This window comes from Gobio gobio (assembly GCF_949357685.1).
Source record: "Gobio gobio genome assembly, chromosome: 10".
NCBI lineage: Eukaryota > Metazoa > Chordata > Actinopteri > Cypriniformes > Gobionidae > Gobio > Gobio gobio.
In genome coordinates, this window is record NC_137116.1 from 20306259 (window position 1) to 20326637 (window position 20379).

General features: G+C 39.4%; 2 protein-coding genes across 3 annotated transcripts in view; one reads left to right on the forward strand and one right to left on the reverse strand.

Moving 5' to 3' along the window:
- Nucleotides 1–20379, forward strand: part of mtor (mechanistic target of rapamycin kinase) — a 479149-nt gene that overhangs the window by 238789 nt on the left and 219981 nt on the right. Inside the window, exons 24-28 of the mRNA XM_079827620.1 lie at nucleotides 367–459; nucleotides 5432–5578; nucleotides 11396–11538; nucleotides 11971–12133; nucleotides 12982–13127. Coding sequence (XP_079683746.1) covers nucleotides 367–459; nucleotides 5432–5578; nucleotides 11396–11538; nucleotides 11971–12133; nucleotides 12982–13127 — 692 coding nt within the window. The remainder of the gene's footprint in view (nucleotides 1–366; nucleotides 460–5431; nucleotides 5579–11395; nucleotides 11539–11970; nucleotides 12134–12981; nucleotides 13128–20379) is intronic.
- Nucleotides 16367–19766, reverse strand: angptl7 (angiopoietin-like 7). 2 transcript variants are annotated; one of them, XM_079826835.1, is made up of 6 exons: nucleotides 19318–19480; nucleotides 18912–19232; nucleotides 17669–17769; nucleotides 17396–17590; nucleotides 17049–17244; nucleotides 16392–16968 (listed from the first exon to the last, which is right to left on the reverse strand). In XM_079826835.1, the coding sequence occupies exons 2-6, from the start codon at nucleotides 19216–19218 to the stop codon at nucleotides 16799–16801; spliced, it is 969 nt and encodes a 322-aa protein (XP_079682961.1). In that variant the 5' UTR covers nucleotides 19219–19232; nucleotides 19318–19480; the 3' UTR covers nucleotides 16392–16798. The 2 variants fall into 2 exon arrangements, with proteins under 2 accessions (XP_079682960.1, XP_079682961.1); XM_079826834.1 differs by having other exon boundaries at nucleotides 16367–16968; nucleotides 18912–19766.

Sequence of the window (20379 nt, forward strand, 5' to 3'; positions counted from 1 at the left end):
TTCACTCCCAATACTCAAAAGCCTTTATGTGAGAAGTACTGCTACCAAGTTAATTTAATAAAATAAAAATAACTTTACAAATATTTCTACAATGCTAGTACTGAGTACAATGACTTAAGTCAAAACACATGTGGTACTTGTTTTTTCCCCTTTGTTTTCCTTTTTTTTTTGCTGTTTTTTTTTTAACATGAAGCAGTGTTTACTTGCAGTGATTGAAAAATACTTGAAGGCTTTGTATTTGTTTTAATTTAATTTAATATTTTTATTAATATTTAACTTTTTAAATAAAGTAGTGGGTTTAAGTAGTGTTGACATGAATATTTGTATTAGTATGAAAAATATTTTGTCTGCATATTTCTTTTACAGTACCAGATCTTCATTCCTATGGTAAATAAAGTGATGTTGAAACATCGCATCAATCACCAGCGCTACGATGTGCTCATCTGTCGAATTGTCAAGGTCAGCATCCTACCCTCTCCACTGGATATAATGTCTGTGGATATAATGTTTCTTTGTAAAAACATACTTTTTTTTTTCTACATAAAAGAGGGCCCTGATGACTATTCAGTCCTGTTCTTGTTAGAGCAACTTGTCTGAAACAAACCACCACTTGTGTTCTGGCGGAGAAGCCTGCCTCCGTTTCCTGAATTTGGCCCCCTGTGAACCACCACTCATTCTTTGCTAGTGAACCCAGACTTCCTGTTCCAGCACATGGCCTCTTGGCATCCATATCTAATCTTGTCTTTGACATGCATGATATTTCCTACTGACATAGAATTACCAACATGTAATGCTGGTGTAAAAGAAAGTTTCTTGCCCCTTTTTCAAGAACAAACAATTGAAGACAGGCTGTTCAATTATTAGAAAATAATTGGTGGAAATGCCTCGATTGTGCATTATTTTCTAATAATTCAACGGTCAATTATTCAACTTATGCTATGGCTACCACACTTTAAGACATTTTTCAGATGTTTTATTTCAAGACATTCGTCAGGTTTTTGTCCTTTAGGCGCTTTTGTGTGTAGGACTAATTTCTTATGCATCTCATCTCAAACCTGCATTGCTAATTCCAAAACATCATTTTAAAGCTAGTAACAGAGGCTTGATCCATTGATATGCAGTTATCTCAGTTATTAGAGAGAGAGATTAAGCCTTTGTGAATTGCCTCAGTCTCTACAGCTCTCAACAGTGTTTGGCAGCATCTTCTCTACTAATAGCAAAGCTGTAAGTTTAATTGCTTCATTTAGCTTTTCAGGTGAGAAACTATTAGTTCTTTCATCATCTCGTGTTCGAGATCCACCTATGGGAAGGGCATCTGTACCTGACCTCTGCAGAAGCATCCAATTGCACCAAGTCTGACAAGACAGGCAGAAGCGCACAGCCAATGTCCGGTAAGGCCCCACTCCTTACCTGCGGGCATATATAGCCTGCATGCACTACTGTACATCAGTTGACATTCGCTTCTCTCGATCTCTGCACTGACACAGTTCGGTCGAATTAGGGCTGCTCACTTATTGTCTGCAGGAGGAAATATCTTAAGATCAGCCTCCGCCGGGCGTGACAGTTTCTATTCTGCCAGTTTCTCTGTGTCTGCTCTCGGAGCTGCCCGCGCTCTCACTCGTCTTTCCTGTCCCACGGCTGCCACCACGGATTTCTCTGAGTTTTTCGCCGATATGTCGCTCTCTAATTAAGCTGCTTCTTCCGGCAATAGCTCATCACGGACCTACCCGGCCGCGTGTGGTGCTCTTATCGCCGCTAAGGATCTTCACCCTTTCTGCGTGGTTTGCTTGGGCCTCAAGCACGCGCAAGAAGCCATGGAGAACTGCAGTCACTGCCTAGTGCTGCCGAAGAAACTCCTGCGACGCCGCCTTAAAGTTGCTTCTACCCAGTACGGCAAGCTCGACTTTTCAGACTCAGATGTGGGACACGGCGATGTCAGGGCACCACCAGGGACCTCCCGGTGCGCGACTGCTTTTGTCTGGGCTGACCAGCCCAATCCTGAGTTCCCCGAAGAGGGCAACCCCCCACTCGCCGACGATCCGGCCGGGTCCAGTGACAACGACAATGCGGGCCTTCTCAGGGTTTCAGAGGACGAGGAGGCCATCCCGCCCTCTGGTATACCCCAGGCTGGCACCCCTGCGGCCTTGCCTCAATCCATCCTCCTGGATGTATGTGAACGAGCGGCCGCTCGTCTCAACATCGACCCTCTAATCCTCTAATCCGCAGATTTATGAAGGGTGCCCGTCACTCTTTGCCAGTCATTAGGAGAATGATCCCTGAATAGGACCTCTCCATGGTGCTGGAAGCTTTGTCTCAATTCCCTTTTGAGCCTCTAGGGAATATTTCCCTAAAGTTGCTGTCCTTCAAGAGAGCCTTGCTCTTGGCCTTGGCATCAGCCAAACGTGTCAGTGAGTTACATGCACTCTCGGTTTACCCCTCGTGCCGTTACACAATCTTTGTCGTTCTGTGACCGTGACGCGCACCTGCACCGCAGCTCTGCGCCACTGGAAGAGCGTGGACTTTTACGCACAAGGAGCCCCTCTGGGGACGGTTATGTTGCGGAAAGTTGGACGGATGCGTCCTTAACAAGCTGGGTGGCCACCCAAGAGGGTAGAGCACATCAATTATTTAGAGCTTCTGACCATTTGGAAGGCTCTGAATAATTTTCTGCCTCGTCTGCAGGGACATCATGTGCTCGTACACTGCGACAATACAACTGCAGTGGCTTATATCAACCGTCAAGGCAGCGTGCACTCGTCGAAGCTTCATGCCCTGGCTAACAAGCCTTTGGTATGGAGCAGGCAACTTTTGTTGTCGTTACGCGTGACTCATGTTCCAGGGATTCTGAACAGAGGCACGGATCTTCTATCGAGGGGTAACCAGCTCTTCGGAGATTGGCGCTTCCATCCTCAGATAGTAGACATGATATGGCTGAGATTGGGACAGGCATCCGTTGATCTATTCGCCTCTCGCGAAAACAGCCATTGTCCTACGTTCTTCTCGCTAAAGGACTTGGACGTGCCCCTCAGGGTGGACGCATTGGCCCACCCGTGGCCCAGAGTGCTGCTGTATGCCTTTTCTCCCGTGTGCCTGATAATTCTCACACTGGCCAGGGTGAGAGAGAGGCGCCTGTCTCTCATTCTGATGCCCGGTTGGCCAAATCTCCATGGCCGGCCGAGTTAATCCCTCTGTTACAGCTACTATACAGAATGCCAGGGCCGTTTCTACACGGTCCTTATATGGCTGTAAGTTGCAAGTGTTCAATGAGTGGTGTGATGGGCAGTGTCTCACTTCATATCAGTGCTCAGTTTCTGATATTTTGTGTTTCCTCCAAGACCTTATGGATAAGGGGAGGTCTTTTTCCACTATTAAGGTCTATCTGGCAGCTATCTCTGCTTGTCATGTGGGTTTTGAGGGCTCAACGGTTGGGCAGCATCCTCTAATCCGCAGATTTATGAAGGGTGCCCGTCACTTGTTGCCAGTCATTAGGAGAATGATCCCTGAATGGGACCTCTCCATGATGCTGGAAGCTTTGTCTCATTCCCTTTTGAGCCTCGAGGGAATATTTCCCTAAAGTTGCTGTCCTTCAAGAGAGCCTTGCTCTTGGCCTTGGCGTCAGCCAAACGTGTCAGTGAGTTACATGCACTCTTGGTTCACACCTCTTGCATTAAATTCTCTCTGGGTGTAGATAAAGTTTTTCTTAATTCTAATCCAGCCTTCATGCCGAAATGTTTCCCTGCGTTCACATTGGAGGTGTAAGAGCTGTCTGCTTTTCACCCTCCGCCCTTTTCCTCCGCGGAGGCTCAACGGTTGAATGCCCTGTGTCCGGTCCGTGCGTTACAGACGTATTTGGCAAGGACCAGTGCATTCCGGAAGAGTGACCAACTCTTTGTTTCATGGGCTCCTCCCCACAAAGGGGATCCCCGGTCTAAGCAACGCCTTTCACATTGGCTTGTGGACGCCATAGTTTTGGCTTACGAATCAAAGGGAGTGCAACCCCCAGGGGACATCAGAGCTCATTCCACGAGGGGCTTAGCCGCCTCTTGGGCTCTGTTCAGGGGAGTATCACTGCAGGATATCTGCTCTGCTGCCAGTTGGGCTTCTCCCCATACGTTTGTGCGTTACTATAGGCTGGATGTCACCAGAACCTCGGTAGCACATTCTGTTTTGGGGGTGGGGTCTTAATAACCCTGCCTTCTTTCATGTCCTGCTTTCACACCGCAGTTACGTGTGTGCGTCGGTGTGGCGGGTTCATGATAATGAGACATCGTCAAGCCCCCTTGGGGTCTTTTTCTGGCTAAACAGGACCTCACTGTGAGTGTGTTGGGCAATCAGGGAGCTGTCCATGACTCTCCCATAGGTGGATCTCGAACACGAGATGATGAAAGAGAACAATAGGTTACTGTCGTAACCCCGGTTCTCTGAAACATCGAGTGGAGAGATCCACCAGCTTTGCCCAGCTTGCCGCAAGAGAAGCGAATATACTTAATGATGTACAGTAGCGTATGCAGGCTATATATGCCTGCAGGTAAGGGGTGGGGCCTTTGTGCAATAGGATGCTTCTGCAGAGGTCAGGTACGGATGCCCTTCCCATAGGTGGATCTCTCCACTCTGTTTCAGAGAACCGGGGTTACAACAGTAACCTATTGTTTTTGATAATTGTGGAGTAGAGCTGACATGCAGTTTCTCTGCATGTGTGAATGTTTCCATGTGTGTGAGCACGTGTCTGTACTGTGTACTGTGTGTCTTATTGTTTGTTAGATATATTTGCTTTTATTGGGTTTTGGTTCTTTTTCTACTGTAAGGACATTTTAAATGACTGAAATAATTTGGCGAAGTGAAATACGGTTATGTGGTCAAGAACTGCTTTAGCAGTGCGTTTTCAGGAAAATAATTATGCACCTTAGAATGTTCGTCAGCCAATCAGAGTCAAGCGTTCAACAGCCCGTAGTATAATTACAAATATATTTCAGCCTCCTTTTGCCAACAAAACCTAAATAGATGCTGTCCCATAATTCTTTTTAAGCATGAAGGCACACATTTGATGTTATAGATGCTGAATTGATGCATTGATATGTTTGAAATGTTTGGTGTGTAAAATCAGTATAACCTTAAAATATTTTTGTATATTCAGTTTGTTGTAGAAAATATTTTAAATTATTTTATAATGAAAGAATTTTATAATGAAATATTTTTTAATTTATTTTGTTTATATATGTTGCTAGTAAATGTTCACACAAATCAGTGGTCAACACTGTACATACAGTAGACCTTTTGTTAAAAAATAAACATTTGACTATATTTCAAGTCCTATGTAACCTATCTGTGGAAAGTTTTGGGAATTTAGTTTTTTTCGAGCTGACACACATGTAGATTTATTTGTGTGTTTGTATTTGATTTGGCTTTGCTGACATGTGTCTCTCTTTCTCAGGGCTATACTTTGGCGGAAGAGGAAGAGGACCCTTTAATATTTCAGCATAGACAATTACGTGGTAATCAAAGCGACACTCTGGTTAGTGGCCCGGTCGAATCTGGACCGATGAAGAAACTGCACGTCAGCACAACTGCTCTGCAGAAGGTTTGTAGAATGTGTAACCTTAGTAACTTCACATTCACATATTGGATCGTTTGTGGTTAACGTTTACATGTGCCAATAATAGATTAAAGGAACGTTCACATAAGTATGTAGATATTGAAGCAGACCAGTCCAATAATATCAGACATCCCGAACTGTGGCTCTACTGTTGGAAATCTGAATATAATATCTACTTTATAATGTTCTCACCCACAACAAATTTTTTTTTTAAACACAATGGTATTGTGTGTGGTGTACTGGTTGAATGAGCGCTCATTTATCACGTATTGAAATTATGAAATTGAATCTTTCATAAAATAAATTTAACTCGTTCCTACGTTTGTACAAAACGGGAAAGTATTTACAACTAGGAATAAATTAGTCCCCTTAAAGTCATGCCCAGTATATTTCTTTCTATTTTTTTGTATTTTGGATGGTTTGAAACATAGCTACATCGGTCTTCAACACCAGACTTGATCATTCTTTTCAGACAGAGATTGTTTTGTGTCTTTCGGGGCACACTGTTGAAGGGACTGTCTGTTCTCTGTGATTCATGAACACATCATAATCATTTACATGTGTTGCCTGAGTTGTCTTTCCACTATCTTCTCCACCATCACATTCACCAGTTTTCGATTGCCTAAATGTTGAACATTCACCCATGGATGGACTGTCTTGGCTATTGTCTTCATTTTTTAAATAAAACACACAAATGTTTATTTTGTTGATATGAACATATATATATATATATATATATATATATATATATATATATATATATATATATATATATATATATATATATATATATATATATATATATATATATATATATATATATATATATATATATATATATATATATATATATATATATATATATATTCATTTATTTATTTATTTATTCATTCATTCATTCATTCATTCGAATCGATTAAAACAAACCCTGAATTAATCAAATATTTTTCTGTAATTAATCGCGTGATTAATCGCAAGTTCTTAATATTTTAAAGAGCACCTATCATGGCATTTAAAATGTTCCAAATATTGTTTTAGAAGTCCCCAACAACAGTTTTGCATGCATGCAATGACAAAAAAGACTTTAGTTTTCTTATAATATGCATTTATTTTTACCTGTTTTGACAGCGATTCTCAAATGATTCCTTTAGTGATTCACTTTTCAAAACCCCGCCTTTACGTGACGCTAATCTGCGGTGATTGGTCAGATGACCCAGTCAGTTGTGATTGGTATAGTCTGTGCAGATATTTTCGGAAACGGAACGCCCATCAAAGTCTTATAATGACAGTAATTTGTTAATATGTGTCAGGAGTTATGAATATGAAAACCGCGTCTGTACTGTTTGATTGTAATATGAGCCTCAGCTGATCTCATTCATAAAAAAACTCCTCACGAAGACTCGCGACAAATCAACATCCCTCAGGGCTTTTAGTTCAAAAGTGTGCAGATGAGGAGACATATTGATAGATTCTCATATGTCTGTGTCAAATTTCTAAACAGAGGAGTATTTTTTATTCAATACTTCCTCAAAATGGGCAGAAATAGCCTAATCATGAGCGATTGAGTCTCTTATGTGTTGTTTTCAATTCATACTGGCAGCCGGAGGGCGCTCTGTGCACATGTAATCCATATATGGTACAGACAGACGAAGAAGATACCATGTGCCATAATAAAAGTCCATAATAAAAGCTTCCTGAGATCGCGAAACATACATTTGACGACTAATAATAAACACTCAATCGCGACGATGTATGGTTTGTCTTCAAGCCACTTAGTCTTCAAATGCTCATCTTTGGGCAGATGAAAAAAGTTTGCTTTTGAGTCGCACTTCAGAACACAGCGTCTCGTGGCCATGATGTTTTCTAGTTTTCACTGGCGTCTTGGAGCGCAATAAGTGGGCGTATCGTATTCAAATAACTTGACAAGTTGACGTCATCTAGTCAGAGAAAAAGCTTCGGTCTTCTAACGATTCTTAAAGGGTAACTAAACCCTAAACCAACTTTTTTTAGTTAATGATCTGTAATACTGGGGCTTTATTAATGCTGTTCATTGATTCGAGTAAATGTTTTGACATTTGAGTATAAAGTGTTTTAATTCTATAAAATATGGTGTAAAACCGCCAAAGTGCTGCCCTCTTAAGGTTGAACGGTGGCTACTGCAGTTGAATTTTCCTATTGGACGTTGTGGTACATCGTGACGTAGGATGGTACCTCCAACGGCTCACTATCCGCGCCCCTAGCACGAGCTTACCACGCCCTCAGAAATGTTTCCCCCAATCACATGATGAGAACGGCTTCACTCCAGTATGAACTGTCATATTACATGAAGTAGAAACATTATGAATGAAACTCACTTGCCACTTGCTTTAACATTGTATTGAAGAAAATACGGTTAAATAATGCAGTTGTCAGTACACGTCAGGCTTTTCTTGCGATATTATTGCCGCCCGTCATGTGTACAGATCATTTTCATACATGAGACGCGCTTTCAAACCCTGACACGCAAGTGGTTGCCGCGGACGCAGATAGATTAGGTCGGTTCTCTTGCGCGGCTGCTTCGCTAGCATCGTCGGCATCGGGAGTTAACGCAGTTTGAGCAGCGGCTCGCATTGATAAGGCTCCGGGTTTGTGTCTGTTACAGACAATCCACCCTCCTCCACTTCAGGTGAAGGTAGGAGAAATGACCGCTCTGCTGCAAAGCTGGCGTCACTCCAGTCATTCTCCATCTTTGCGACTCGCGAGTCTGACAGCTGTCAATCAACCCCGTCCCTGCGGGTCTCAGGTGCACACCCTCCGCTCAGCCCCGCCCTCGGTTCGTCCCCTCTGTGTCCGCCGGGCTCTGCCCACTTTTCCAGCATTTTTTGAAAATTGCCAGAGGGTGGAGTTAAGCTCTGAGCAGGGGTTTAGTTACCCTTTAAAAATGACTCTGAGTCGACTCTTACTTTTGAAAGAAAATAACTATATATACGGTGCACTGTCATATTTCAAGCTATCACAGGATGTTTTTGTTCACTTAGATCTATGTTACACACTACATGAAAGGTAAATTTCAAAATTCCATGATAGGTGCTCTTTAAGTTTTTAATATTTTGATATTGTAATTTCAGTTACTCTCCAAATTAATGTAGAAACAATTTAAAGACAGTATATTTTAAATATGTGTTGTAATGGCATCTTTTTATGAATGAAGGCCAGTATCACTGATACTAAAGTCTCTATGAAAAATTAATGACGTTACATTACAGTATAACTGAAAGCTCCCAATTTCAACATTTATTAGGCTTTAAAAAAACAACTTTTAATTTAAGTGAACTTAAAACAATCTTTACATAAACCCATTATAATAAATGTTATTTTTACCTGTGGTCTTCCCTGTTAGACATATACAGAAATGTAATAGTTATCAAACACCTTTCTTAACTGCATAAATAATAAATGAAATATAGATTAATCATCATTAAAGCTACAATTTTCTCTGTTCCCGTTGTTCTATGATGAACATCAATGACAGGCATCATCAGTGCTCCTGTCACTTTAAGAATGGCCGCTGACGAACATGACGCGGATCTCATTTCCTCACAACTCTTTAAGTTCATTTAAGACGTCATTTAACTAATTTAAGACTCCTAATATGAGAATACTCAAAATTCTCTGTGTTGTTGTTATTGTTTGTTCAAGAGCAAAAGAGAACTCGATGTGAGCAGGAGACTGACGCGATTCTGTCACACACACACACACACACACAGACACACACACACACACACACACACACACACATTGACATACAGCGTGTTCTCTTGTGTCTTGTCGCGCTTGGAAGCATTTACATGAATAGGAGCGTGATCATGTAACGCTAGGCAAAAATGGATATAAAAACGGATGCTGTGTTATTTGCGTTAAATATTTTTAATGCGTTGAGCTGAAAAAATGAATCGCCCGTGTTAATGCGTTAATTTGCCCAGCCCTAATAAATATATATATATATATATAATATACAGTGAGGAAAATAAGTATTTGAACACCCTGCTATTTTGCAAGTTCTCCCACTTAGAAGTCATGGAGGGGTCTGAAATTGTCATCGTAGGTGCATGTCCACTGTGAGAGACATAATCTAAAAAAAAAAATTCCAGAAATCACAATGTATGATTTTTTTACCTATTTATTTGAATGATACAGCTGCAAATAAGTATTTGAACACCTGAGAAAATCAATGTTAATATTTGGTACAGTAGCCTTTGTTTGCAATTACAGAGGTCAAACGTTTCCTGTAATTTTTCACCAGGTTTGCACACACTGCAGGAGGGATTTTGGCCCACTCCTCCTCACAGATCTTCTCTAGATCAGTCAGGTTTCTGGCCTGTCGCTGAGAAACACAGAGTTTGAGCTCCCTCCAAAGATTCTCTATTGGGTTTAGGTCTGGAGACTGGCTAGGCCACGCCAGAACCTTGATATGCTTCTTACAGAGCCACTCCTTGGTTATCCTGGCTGTGTGCTTTGGGTCATTGTCATGTTGGAAGACCCAGCCTGTCCCATGTGCAGAAAAACACCCCCATGATGCTACCACCCCCATGCTTCACAGTAGGGATGGTGTTCTTGGGATGGTACTCATCATTCTTCTTCCTCCAAACACGTTTAGTGGAATGATGACCAAAAAGTTATATTTTGGTCTCATCTGACCACATGACTTTCTCCCATGACTCCTCTGGATCATCCAAATGGTCATTGGCAAACTTAAGATGGGCCTGGACATGTGCTGGTTTAAGCAGGGGAACCTTCCGTGCCATGCATGATTTCAAACCATGACGTCTTAGTGTATTACCAACAGTAACCTTGGAAACGGTGGTCCCAGCTCTTTTCAGGTCATTGACCAGCTCCTCCCGTGTAGTTCTGGGCTGATTTCTCACCTTTCTTAGGATCATTGAGACCCCATGAGGTGAGATCTTGCATGGAGCCCCAGTCCGAGGGAGATTGACAGTCATGTTTAGCTTCTTCCATTTTCTAATGATTGCTCCAACAGTGGACCTTTTTTCACCAAGCTGCTTGGCAATTTCCACCGTAGCCCTTTCCAGCCTTGTGGAGGTGTACAATTTTGTCTCTAGTGTCTTTGGACAGCTCTTTGGTCTTGGCCATGTTAGTAGTTGGATTCTTACTGATTGTATGGGGTGGACAGGTGTCTTTATGCAGCTAACAACCTCAAACAGGTGCATCTAATTTAGGATAATAAATGGAGTGGAGGTGGACATTTTAAAGGCAGACTAACAGGTCTTTGAGGGTCAGAATTCTAGCTGATAGACAGGTGTTCAAATACTTATTTGCAGCTGTATCAAACAAATAAATAGTCAAAAAAATCATACATTATGATTTCTGGATTTTTTCTTTTTAGATTATGTCGCTCACAGTGGACATGCATCTACGATGGCAATTTCAGACCCCTCCATGATTTCTAAGTGGGAGAACTTGCAAAATAGCAGGGTGTTCAAATACTTATTTTCCTCACTGTATATTTATTTATTTATACAATATTACTGTTTTTGCTTGAATTTTGGATCAAATAAATGCAGTCTTGGTGAGCAGAGGGGACTTTATGTGAGTAGCATTATTTGTGTGGTGAAGTTGGTGTCTTTTAATAGAGCATTTCAAATCAGTCACATATGCAGTTCCAGAAGACAGCTCTCTATGTAAAAGGCTTTGAGGCAAATAACTAGAACAGAGCTCACGTGTTTGTTTGTTTGTTTTTTTTTATTTTATTATTTTTATTTTTTTTTTAAATCTGTTTAATTGTCCTGTTTCTGCTATGTGCAGGCTTGGGGTGCAGCCAGAAAGGTGTCAAAAGATGACTGGCTGGAGTGGTTGAGACGTCTCAGTGTGGTCTTGCTAAAAGAATCATCCTCACCTGCCCTGCGCTCCTGCTGGTCTCTGGCGCAGACATATATACCACTCGCTAGGTAAACCTTATCTCCTCTGTCTCTGTTCATCTGTTAAAGTGCCATTTCAGAAACTCATAATTTTTGTAGAATTTGCCAACATTTTGAGTAGCCTTAATTCTGGGAGTATTTTCTATTTTGGCAAGAACCGCTAACTTGGACAGGAATGGGCGGTCTGGGTAACATGTAAAATGACACACATCAAACACTTTTTAATGAAACATTCAGGAGCAGTTAAATCTGTAATCATACCTGCAGTGATAGGCTGACAAAGTGACAGCAGAGTGCTCATTCAAATAGCAGCACAACCATTTTTGCTAAATGTTTCATGGACAATACCACAGAAAAAACCTGGGTAGATTTTGTGGTCAGAAGTAATATGTACCAACTATTGTTTGGACATAACCCTGCACAATTATCAAAGCCTATTTGTATGTTGTCTCTTCTCTGCAGGGATCTTTTTAATGCTGCATTCTTATCGTGCTGGTCAGAGCTGAGTGAAGACCAACAGGATGAACTGATACGCAGTATTGAGCTTGCTCTGACTTCTCAGGATATTGCTGAAGTCACACAGACGCTGCTCAATCTTGCAGAATTCATGGAGCACAGCGATAAGGTCAGTAATGAAGTCTATAGTCTTTAGACTAATGACAGCAGGCTGAATGCCAGATCCACATCGTTTGATCATATAACTAACCCTGCAAGCCAGGAGAGTTAAGGCTTTTTTAAAACATCTGAAAATAAGGCATAAATACAGCAATTCTCTCTTCATTCTATAGCATTTGCAAATAAAGGCTACTGCTTGAAGTTTTTTCTTCATATACATATATATATATATATATATATATATATATATATATATATATATATATATATATATATATATATATATATATATATATATATATATATATATATATATATATATATATATATATATATATATATATATATATATATATATATATATATATATATATATATATATATATATATATATATATATATATATATATATATATAAAAAACCTAAATGCAAGATGTACTGATTTTTTTTTTCTTTTCTATTTCTGTATCCTATCCAGAGAGGTCACTCATGTTAATAAATGTTCATCATTCCATGATTAAGCCTGAAAGGAGCACTGTAGTTTGTTCTTCTCCTGCGCACTTGGACGATTACATTTCTTTCCATGTTTAGAATGATCTCATTGTGTTGAAGTCCGAATGAATGGAACATTTTGTTCAGTTTTTTTCCAGCACAACAAATACAGCTCACACCCTTTGGTGGTGACATAGCAAATGGCCAGTAAAGTTTGAGAGCTGTGAAATGAAAAGTTTACTCAGTGAGGGTCTGTTATATAAACATTTTATGGTCTAGATGCTCTGTTCTGGCCTGTTTAAAATCCTGTTCCATTTTGTTCTTCTTTTCTATATCTAAAATCTTTCTTTTCTGTATTTTGTTAGGGCCCACTTCCTTTGAGAGATGACAATGGGATTGTTCTGCTGGGGGAGAGAGCTGCTAAATGTCGGGCCTATGCAAAGGCCCTGCACTACAAGGAACTGGAGTTTCAAAAGGGCCCTTCACCGCTCATTTTAGAATCTCTGATCAGGTAGGACACACACTTTTAAAGTCTGAGGATAGTCTTGATGCCTATATGGCTTAATTTCATTTCAGTTAGTTTAGTTTGTGTTAGATTATAATTGTAAAAATCCTTATTTTACTTAAAGGGATAGTTTATTCAAAATTTTAAATAGTCTCCATTTACACAAACTCATGTAATTTATGTATGACACAAAACTGTTTCAAATTAACTACATAAAAACAAAAATTGCATTGCCACCTACTACTGGTAGATCATAGGAATAAGTACTTCTTGGTTTTTTTTGACAATGGATGTTTTTTGGGAATTATTGAATTCAGAATCTGAATTTAGTCCGATTTTTTTCTCTAACGAGCTTATTTTTAACTACACAGACCTATGTTGTATATTTAAATTGTCCCCTTGCACTGTTTACAAGTATGCACTCAACATATTTTGCAGCTTTAAAAGTGTAAGCATCAAATCATGAAGTGTCTCAAATTTCAAAGAGATTTCTTTAGTCCGATGGCACCCAGTGTCTTAGTTCAACTTCCTTGGTCATTTCAAAGTTATATCTTTTTTTGAGAAGCTATAATCTACATTAGGTTGATTGCAGCAAACATAAACTGTTATTACTGAAAAATAAATGTCCTAACACTGGTATATTTATCTTATATGTCAGTCAGATGGCTCTGTCCTTTGTAAGTACTTGCCATGTTAATGTCTACATTATTATCCAAACCTGAAGCTATGAGTATACTTTATTATATATCATTTAACTTAAAAGATGATGTCATCTTAAGTGCACCTTATGCTCTCATGCCCCAATTTGTCCGCCAAAGAAGTAAGCCCCTTTGCCAAATGTATAATTAATTTCCCAAATTGGCAAACATTTTCTCTTTAGGTCGTCTGCATGTTTGAAGAAGGACTATGTTAGACAGCACCTAGCACCCTGTTATTTCAGCGTTATGAAAGTGCATATTTTTGTTGTCAGTAACATGCTTTATATTTAATGCGCCTCCTGATTAGTTTGTGATATTTTGTTTAGTTGTCCAGGTAGATTCAGTATTGTTTTAATATTGTTTGTGGTTCTGTGGCAGTTAATTGGAATGTCCATTTCTGTGTATGCCAGTGTTGATGTTTTTTACTTAAAGGGTCACTTCAGTGATTTAGCATTAAGCTTTGTATCAGTAGAAACCCTGTAGTATATTTGAATTATGGTACTTTCCGCCCTCATATTCCCCTGAGACAAGAGAATTATGCATTTTATTTCTGGAAAAATTCCTCCGATGACGCAAATATCGTAATTTTGCGTCATCGGAGGATTTTTTGGCCGGAGGCTAAAAACTACAGCCAGTAGATGGAGCTGTTCCACATGTTTTCAACCCGCCCACAGGGAAGAGATCTTATGCACAGAATGTAAATGCGCTCGCGGCTCAACCTCATAACGGAGCGATGCGGAGCAAAGTAAGTGTTTCAACTTTTCAATTAATTCCTATGAAAGGTTAGCTTCCATATGCGTTCAGAAAACGCGCCAGACTGGACACGCGCTGAGAATGACAGCCGCGCTTACCTCAGCTACTACTTCCCTCTCGTGCTGAATAAGATCTGACTCCTCCTGCTGTGTTTGTCCTGTGACTTTCGTTCGGCTCACTCACACTTCATTGAAAAGACACGTTCAGTTTTTAATTGTAGTGTTTATTCTCTAACTGAACAAAATTATTGTATTATTATGAAGATAAAAACGACGCTGGGGGCGGTGTAGGGAGTGGCCTCGTAGGGCAGCGAAGCAAGTGCATTCTGGAAGTTGTTGTCTTTCATCCACATGAGACAAAAATACATTTTCTGTCTTTTCTCAGTCTAGAAGGCACCAAATTCAAAAATAATTTCACATTTCTACTACATAAATGACAGTTTAAATACACATTCATCTTCCCAGCGCTGAAGTGACCCTTTAATTTGGCCCACCTTTGTCAAAATAATGCATCTTTGAATTGGTAATAAGGTGTTTTCTCTTGGAATTTCAAATACACTTTGAAAACTGAGCCAGTCCTCCGTCCTGGTACTTGTTGAGTTCTGTGTCTTGAGTCCTTGGTATTGTTTGGTCTTGTTTGTTTTGTCAGTGTAATATTATTTTGTGTGGCAAAGAACAAAGACGCTAAGCAATGCTGAGAACATTAGAGAAAAAGGCTAATTTTGTTTTTTGTGACTTGTGATCAGGCTTTTTTTTTTTTTTTGCTTGTCAAATTAAATGATAACAATGTGATTATAGTAAAATAAGTCACAATGTTGTCTTTTGAAAATTACTTCTTGGTTTTATTGCCCAAGACATATACCTGCAAGATAAACAAATACCTCGTAAGGGTCATAAGGGTCTGCAATGTCATGATGTTAATCAAATGGTTAATGGTTCCTTTTCAACTTAAATCATTTTTAAATACTGTAAGTGGCAGTGTCCATTTGCTTATTGCCCTGGTATATATATATTTTTTCTGTGCTTGATGATGATAAAATTTGCTTTGCATTTAAGTGTTAAACGGTGCTCTCTGTTGAACAAATTTGTACATTCACAAGCACAGTTTCTGCTTGGCTGCTTCTCATAGGGGCTCTTGAATGGCAAACCCCTTAGCTGTAAAACTTTAAAGAAATTTATTTTCTTCTTTTAAACAAGATTATATGCAGAGTTTAGATCAGTATTTTATTAAGAACTCAATAAAAACTTAAGCTAAGCTTTCTTGCCAGGCCTTATATGACATCCTCTTTCAGAAACAATGTGTCAACCAGTTGGGCACGGGAAGTCCGCTAGTGCACTAAAAGGTCATTTAAGGCCAAACAGTTCCTGGAAGTGTAACCTCATCTGGACCTCACAAAATGCCCAGTGATTCTGCACCAGTTAAATCATGTGGAATGTGTTTAGTTATGTTGACCCAGGTTTTGGGTATTTGTGCAAGGAATTAATAGATTTATGCTTTTAGTTTAATAGCTGTGGTTGTTTCTTGATGAGATTTCACCCTTTGCTGATTGATATTTGTTATCTTTTTGCATGTTATCTTTTTTTATTTTTGTGTTTGCCTTTTCAATGTTTATGGCCATGCTATCTGCATAACCAAAGTGATTGCGCTATATTATTTTGTCTGTAATAGTTGTTACCTGATCTTGACAATGTCACTTGAATAGTGAGGCCATTCTTGACAGTCAAGACAAGTACTTTTAGTACCCCTAGTTTTTTTTTTTTTGGTTCATTTTGCACGAATGCAGACACACAATTTAGGTAAAGAAAAAAATATTATTTTTTAAAATACATTTTATTAATCATACATAATTTTACATTTTACAAAGTTCATTTTACTCTACCAGTGAATTTACCGTAAAGTCTCTGAACTGTCAAATTGTTTGTAATTTTACAAAATCGAACATATTGTATGAATGGCTTACATCAGCTTGTTGCCTTAGTCTTGCTGTACTCATTGATCATGTGCATAAAATCCTCTATAAAAGGCTGAAGAAAATAAAATATTTAAGAGATAAATACCTTGTATAAAATGCAATTTACAATCAAACATCGTTTATCACATATTTAGTCTTAAAAAACTGTTTTACAAATGCATTCCCCCTGAAATGTTTTCCCAGTTTAAGCTGTAGATTATGTTGATCCAAAGTTTAGTGGTGAGCAGGAACATAAGTTTGGTTCGGGCAAGTCTTTAAGGTACAAAGCTCTGGGGCCGGATCTTCATCTCCACCCGTTTAAGTGAATAGTTTGGTCCATGCCATCCATACCAAGAGATGCCATCTGAATTCTTGGTATGTGACCCATAGCGGTGAAACACACCATTCAGATTGGAGTCAGTGCAGCAGTTGTACCAGTACCCACCTGTGAAATAAAGCTGTTATGGTTAAATCATGAAATTCATTAGCACAGCAAAAACATGTTTGGTGGGTGTGTCTTTTTACCTTGGCGAAGTTGTGCGCAGTTGTCCACACACTTGTCATTGTCTTTGTTCTTAGTGCTGAAGTTGGTATTATTGTGGTAACGCAGAGAGTCGCCAGCGTTCCCGCTGTAGTTGGCGATGAAAAGCTTGTAGCTGTTCATCTCATTACTCACTGTGAAGAAGCCATATTCAGCGTAGCGTATCTCACCCTCCCAGTCCTAGTAGAATATTAACAAAAAATTTGTTGCAAAATGTCTCATATGTCATTCTTTAAGCATTATTCATGGATTAATATTTCTTAATGTGGATCACCTTTAATAAGGTGTTCCTTTGTGTGATTCCACATTAATTCTAATATTGCATACTTGCCTCCATCTCTATTCTCAGCACTGTGGGCTGTCTAGTCAAACGGAAGATGTGTTCATTGCCGAGCCAGAAATCACCACGGATTGTACCAAAACCATTCTTGTACTGCTTCCAGTCGCGATTGAAGCTTGTCAGACCAATCTTGCGTCTCTGAATGACAGTCCAGCCACCACCATTGTTATCCATGTCACAATATACCTGAAGAAATAATATGGGGATTAATGATACATCTTCTGTTAAACTGAAGTTGCTACCTGTTTGAAGATTCAGACTTACATTCAGTTCAGGTGTTCCTAGAAAGTCATCTTTTGGTAGTTTATACTCTCCAGAAATTTTGTAGTTTTTGCTGTATAGGGATGCGCAATCATAGATTGCATCTAAAAAAGAGAGAATTCCTTGGTTTATAGTATCAAAAACCAGGTACTTTTGAAAAACAAAGGATTTAAACCTAATGGGATCCATAAGGATCCACCTTCAAACCAACTGAAGAATCTTAATTTAGTGTGCAGTCCTGCTGACTATAGACTTGTGTCTGTGAAACTAGCACATTCCTAACAAAGCTTCACTATGTGCATGGTTGCCGCTAGGAAAAAGGAAAAATAAAATTACAGCTTTGCAACATACTTCATTTAACATCTCTATCTGGTTTGAAAGATTAATAGTTTTAAGGGGAAAGTGCTCCTTCATTCTTGTGGGTTCAGAGTAAGAAGCACAAATTACCTGCTGTGACTTGGCTACTGTTGTAAAGCCAGACATTCCTGCACAAGGTAACTGTCCTGTATTATTACCTACTAATTGCCTCCAACTGCTGCCCAGACATTTCACAGCTCTTTGGGTACAACTATGTTAAAGTTTCTCCAAATGAAAACGTGTGTCTAAAGAAAAATGCATTGAAGCATTTTGTCCAGATGAAACTACACAAACCTTTTGTTTTTATTTTCCTCTCTGCTTTTCTTGTCTCGTGTTACAGTATTGTAATCTCGTGTTACTGTAATCTTGATGCTTAGTGGATAGTGTACCATGATAATAGAGCGGTTATCCATTATTCCAAAGTAGAGGTCTGCTTCCAAAGTTAATTTTTGAAATGCAGTTTCGCAGGAAAAACTGTGAATTCATTCAAAGAATGAATTCAGAAAAAACCCTCTATTCCCCAACGGTGTGGAGTGAGTTGTGAATGGCTGCCAATGTAATTTAAATTCAATGAAATGGTCTAAATAAAGAGAATAGTACAACAGTCTTCTGCTAATACTTGCTTGATTTTGCTGTAAAGATGGTTTATTTTTATGATGAATAATGCCTGGGTAAAGAATATACAGGGTACCATACTTATAACTAGAATAATTCCCAAGCCATATTTACAATCTTTCAAATGACTTTAAAGGACAATCACTGACGCTCTGAGGTAAGTCAACAGCCCACATATGTGACCTGTGACCCTCCAGAGAGTAGAATAACACATGGTGTGCGCTTAAAAAGAAGCTTTCAAGCAAGTGTTCGAGTTATCTGTGTCAAGACTTACCTGAAGTGCTCTGCTGTGGTGCAGACTGGGCTGCCTGCAGTTGCATGATATCAATTTGATTGTAGATTTCTGAATATTTGCTCTCTGCCTCTGTGACACGGGCCTCGTGCTGCTGGTTAAGCTTTTCCAGCTCCATCATCTGTCGCACAACTTTCATAAGATCAGACTCCTGTTTTTTGTTCATTTCTTCCAACATGCTGCTCAGATTGGCCACCTGGACCTTCAGGGTGCGCACCTCATCACAGCATTGTGCTGGTTTTGCCGATTTGGTTGTTGCCAAGTTCTTCTTGAGGCCACCCTGAGCCATGGCGTTACCCAGGACTAGAAGTAAAAGAGTCAATGCTGTAGCTGTCATCTTCATGCTTTTCATTATTCTTATGTATGGACAAAATTAGAGTGCTCTTGCTTTGAGGAAGATGCTGATCGATCCTGGCTGTGTTGCTCTCTCGAATGTTTGTCAGATTACAGTGGCACAAGAAAAATGTATGAACTCTTTAGAAAGTGTAAAACTTTAGAATATTTTCCGGGAAGGTCTCTTCTCTGCTCTTCAGAATCAAATGTCTGCTCACACCGAGGGCCTGCAGCGGATGCAGCTTAAATATTTTTTCACTTATGCTGTACCCTCCCCTTTTGCTCAGGCCCACAGTCATTGACCCCCCCCCACCACCACCTACTACCACTCGGCCCTCCCCACCCTCTCCCCCTTGCAAAAAATGTTCCTCCGCCTTTTGTCTGGTCACACCCGTCAACACGTGTGCAATGCACCTCACAATGCTTACATTCTGCACAAGTGGAATTAGTTTGTACACAGAACACTGGGTGAAGACTCTTTGTTCTGTGAAGGTCTTATATTCTGACCTTTTCTCTTTTCTTTTTTTGTCGTTTTCTGTGTGACATCCTCTTATAAAAGAGGAAGGCTTGTGAGAGGAAACTGTGCTTTTTATTTCTTTCCATTCTTTTAATTTCTCAGAACCATCTTGTAATAATTGGAGTAAGTGCTAGATAACTATGTGAGATGCTACTAGATTTTACTTGATTTAAAAGAGTGGTTCTCAAACTTTTTTTCAGGTGGTATGCTACAAAAATTTGGACTGCTTAATTTCCCAAATTACATTCCTGTCTTGAGCCAGGATCCATATTTTTGCTGAAACTGCTGTTTTCTTATTGTGAGCCAAGTCGATTTTATTTGTATAGGGCTTTTCACACATTATTTCAAAATAGCTTTATAGAGAAAATCATGATGTTAATGTTTGTAATATCTTAATACCTTTATGCAGTGTAGAGATTTCAATATATTGAACTAGATAATTTAGTCTTAAGTATAATGCTCTAACTGTTAACTGACTAAAAAGTCACTGACACGTAACTTTCCGTTATATTATTAAGGCAAGACCTCGGAAACCCCTTTTCATAAAATGAGTTAATGGATACCTAAACACGGTGTTCATTTATTAATTTTCTTAGTTTA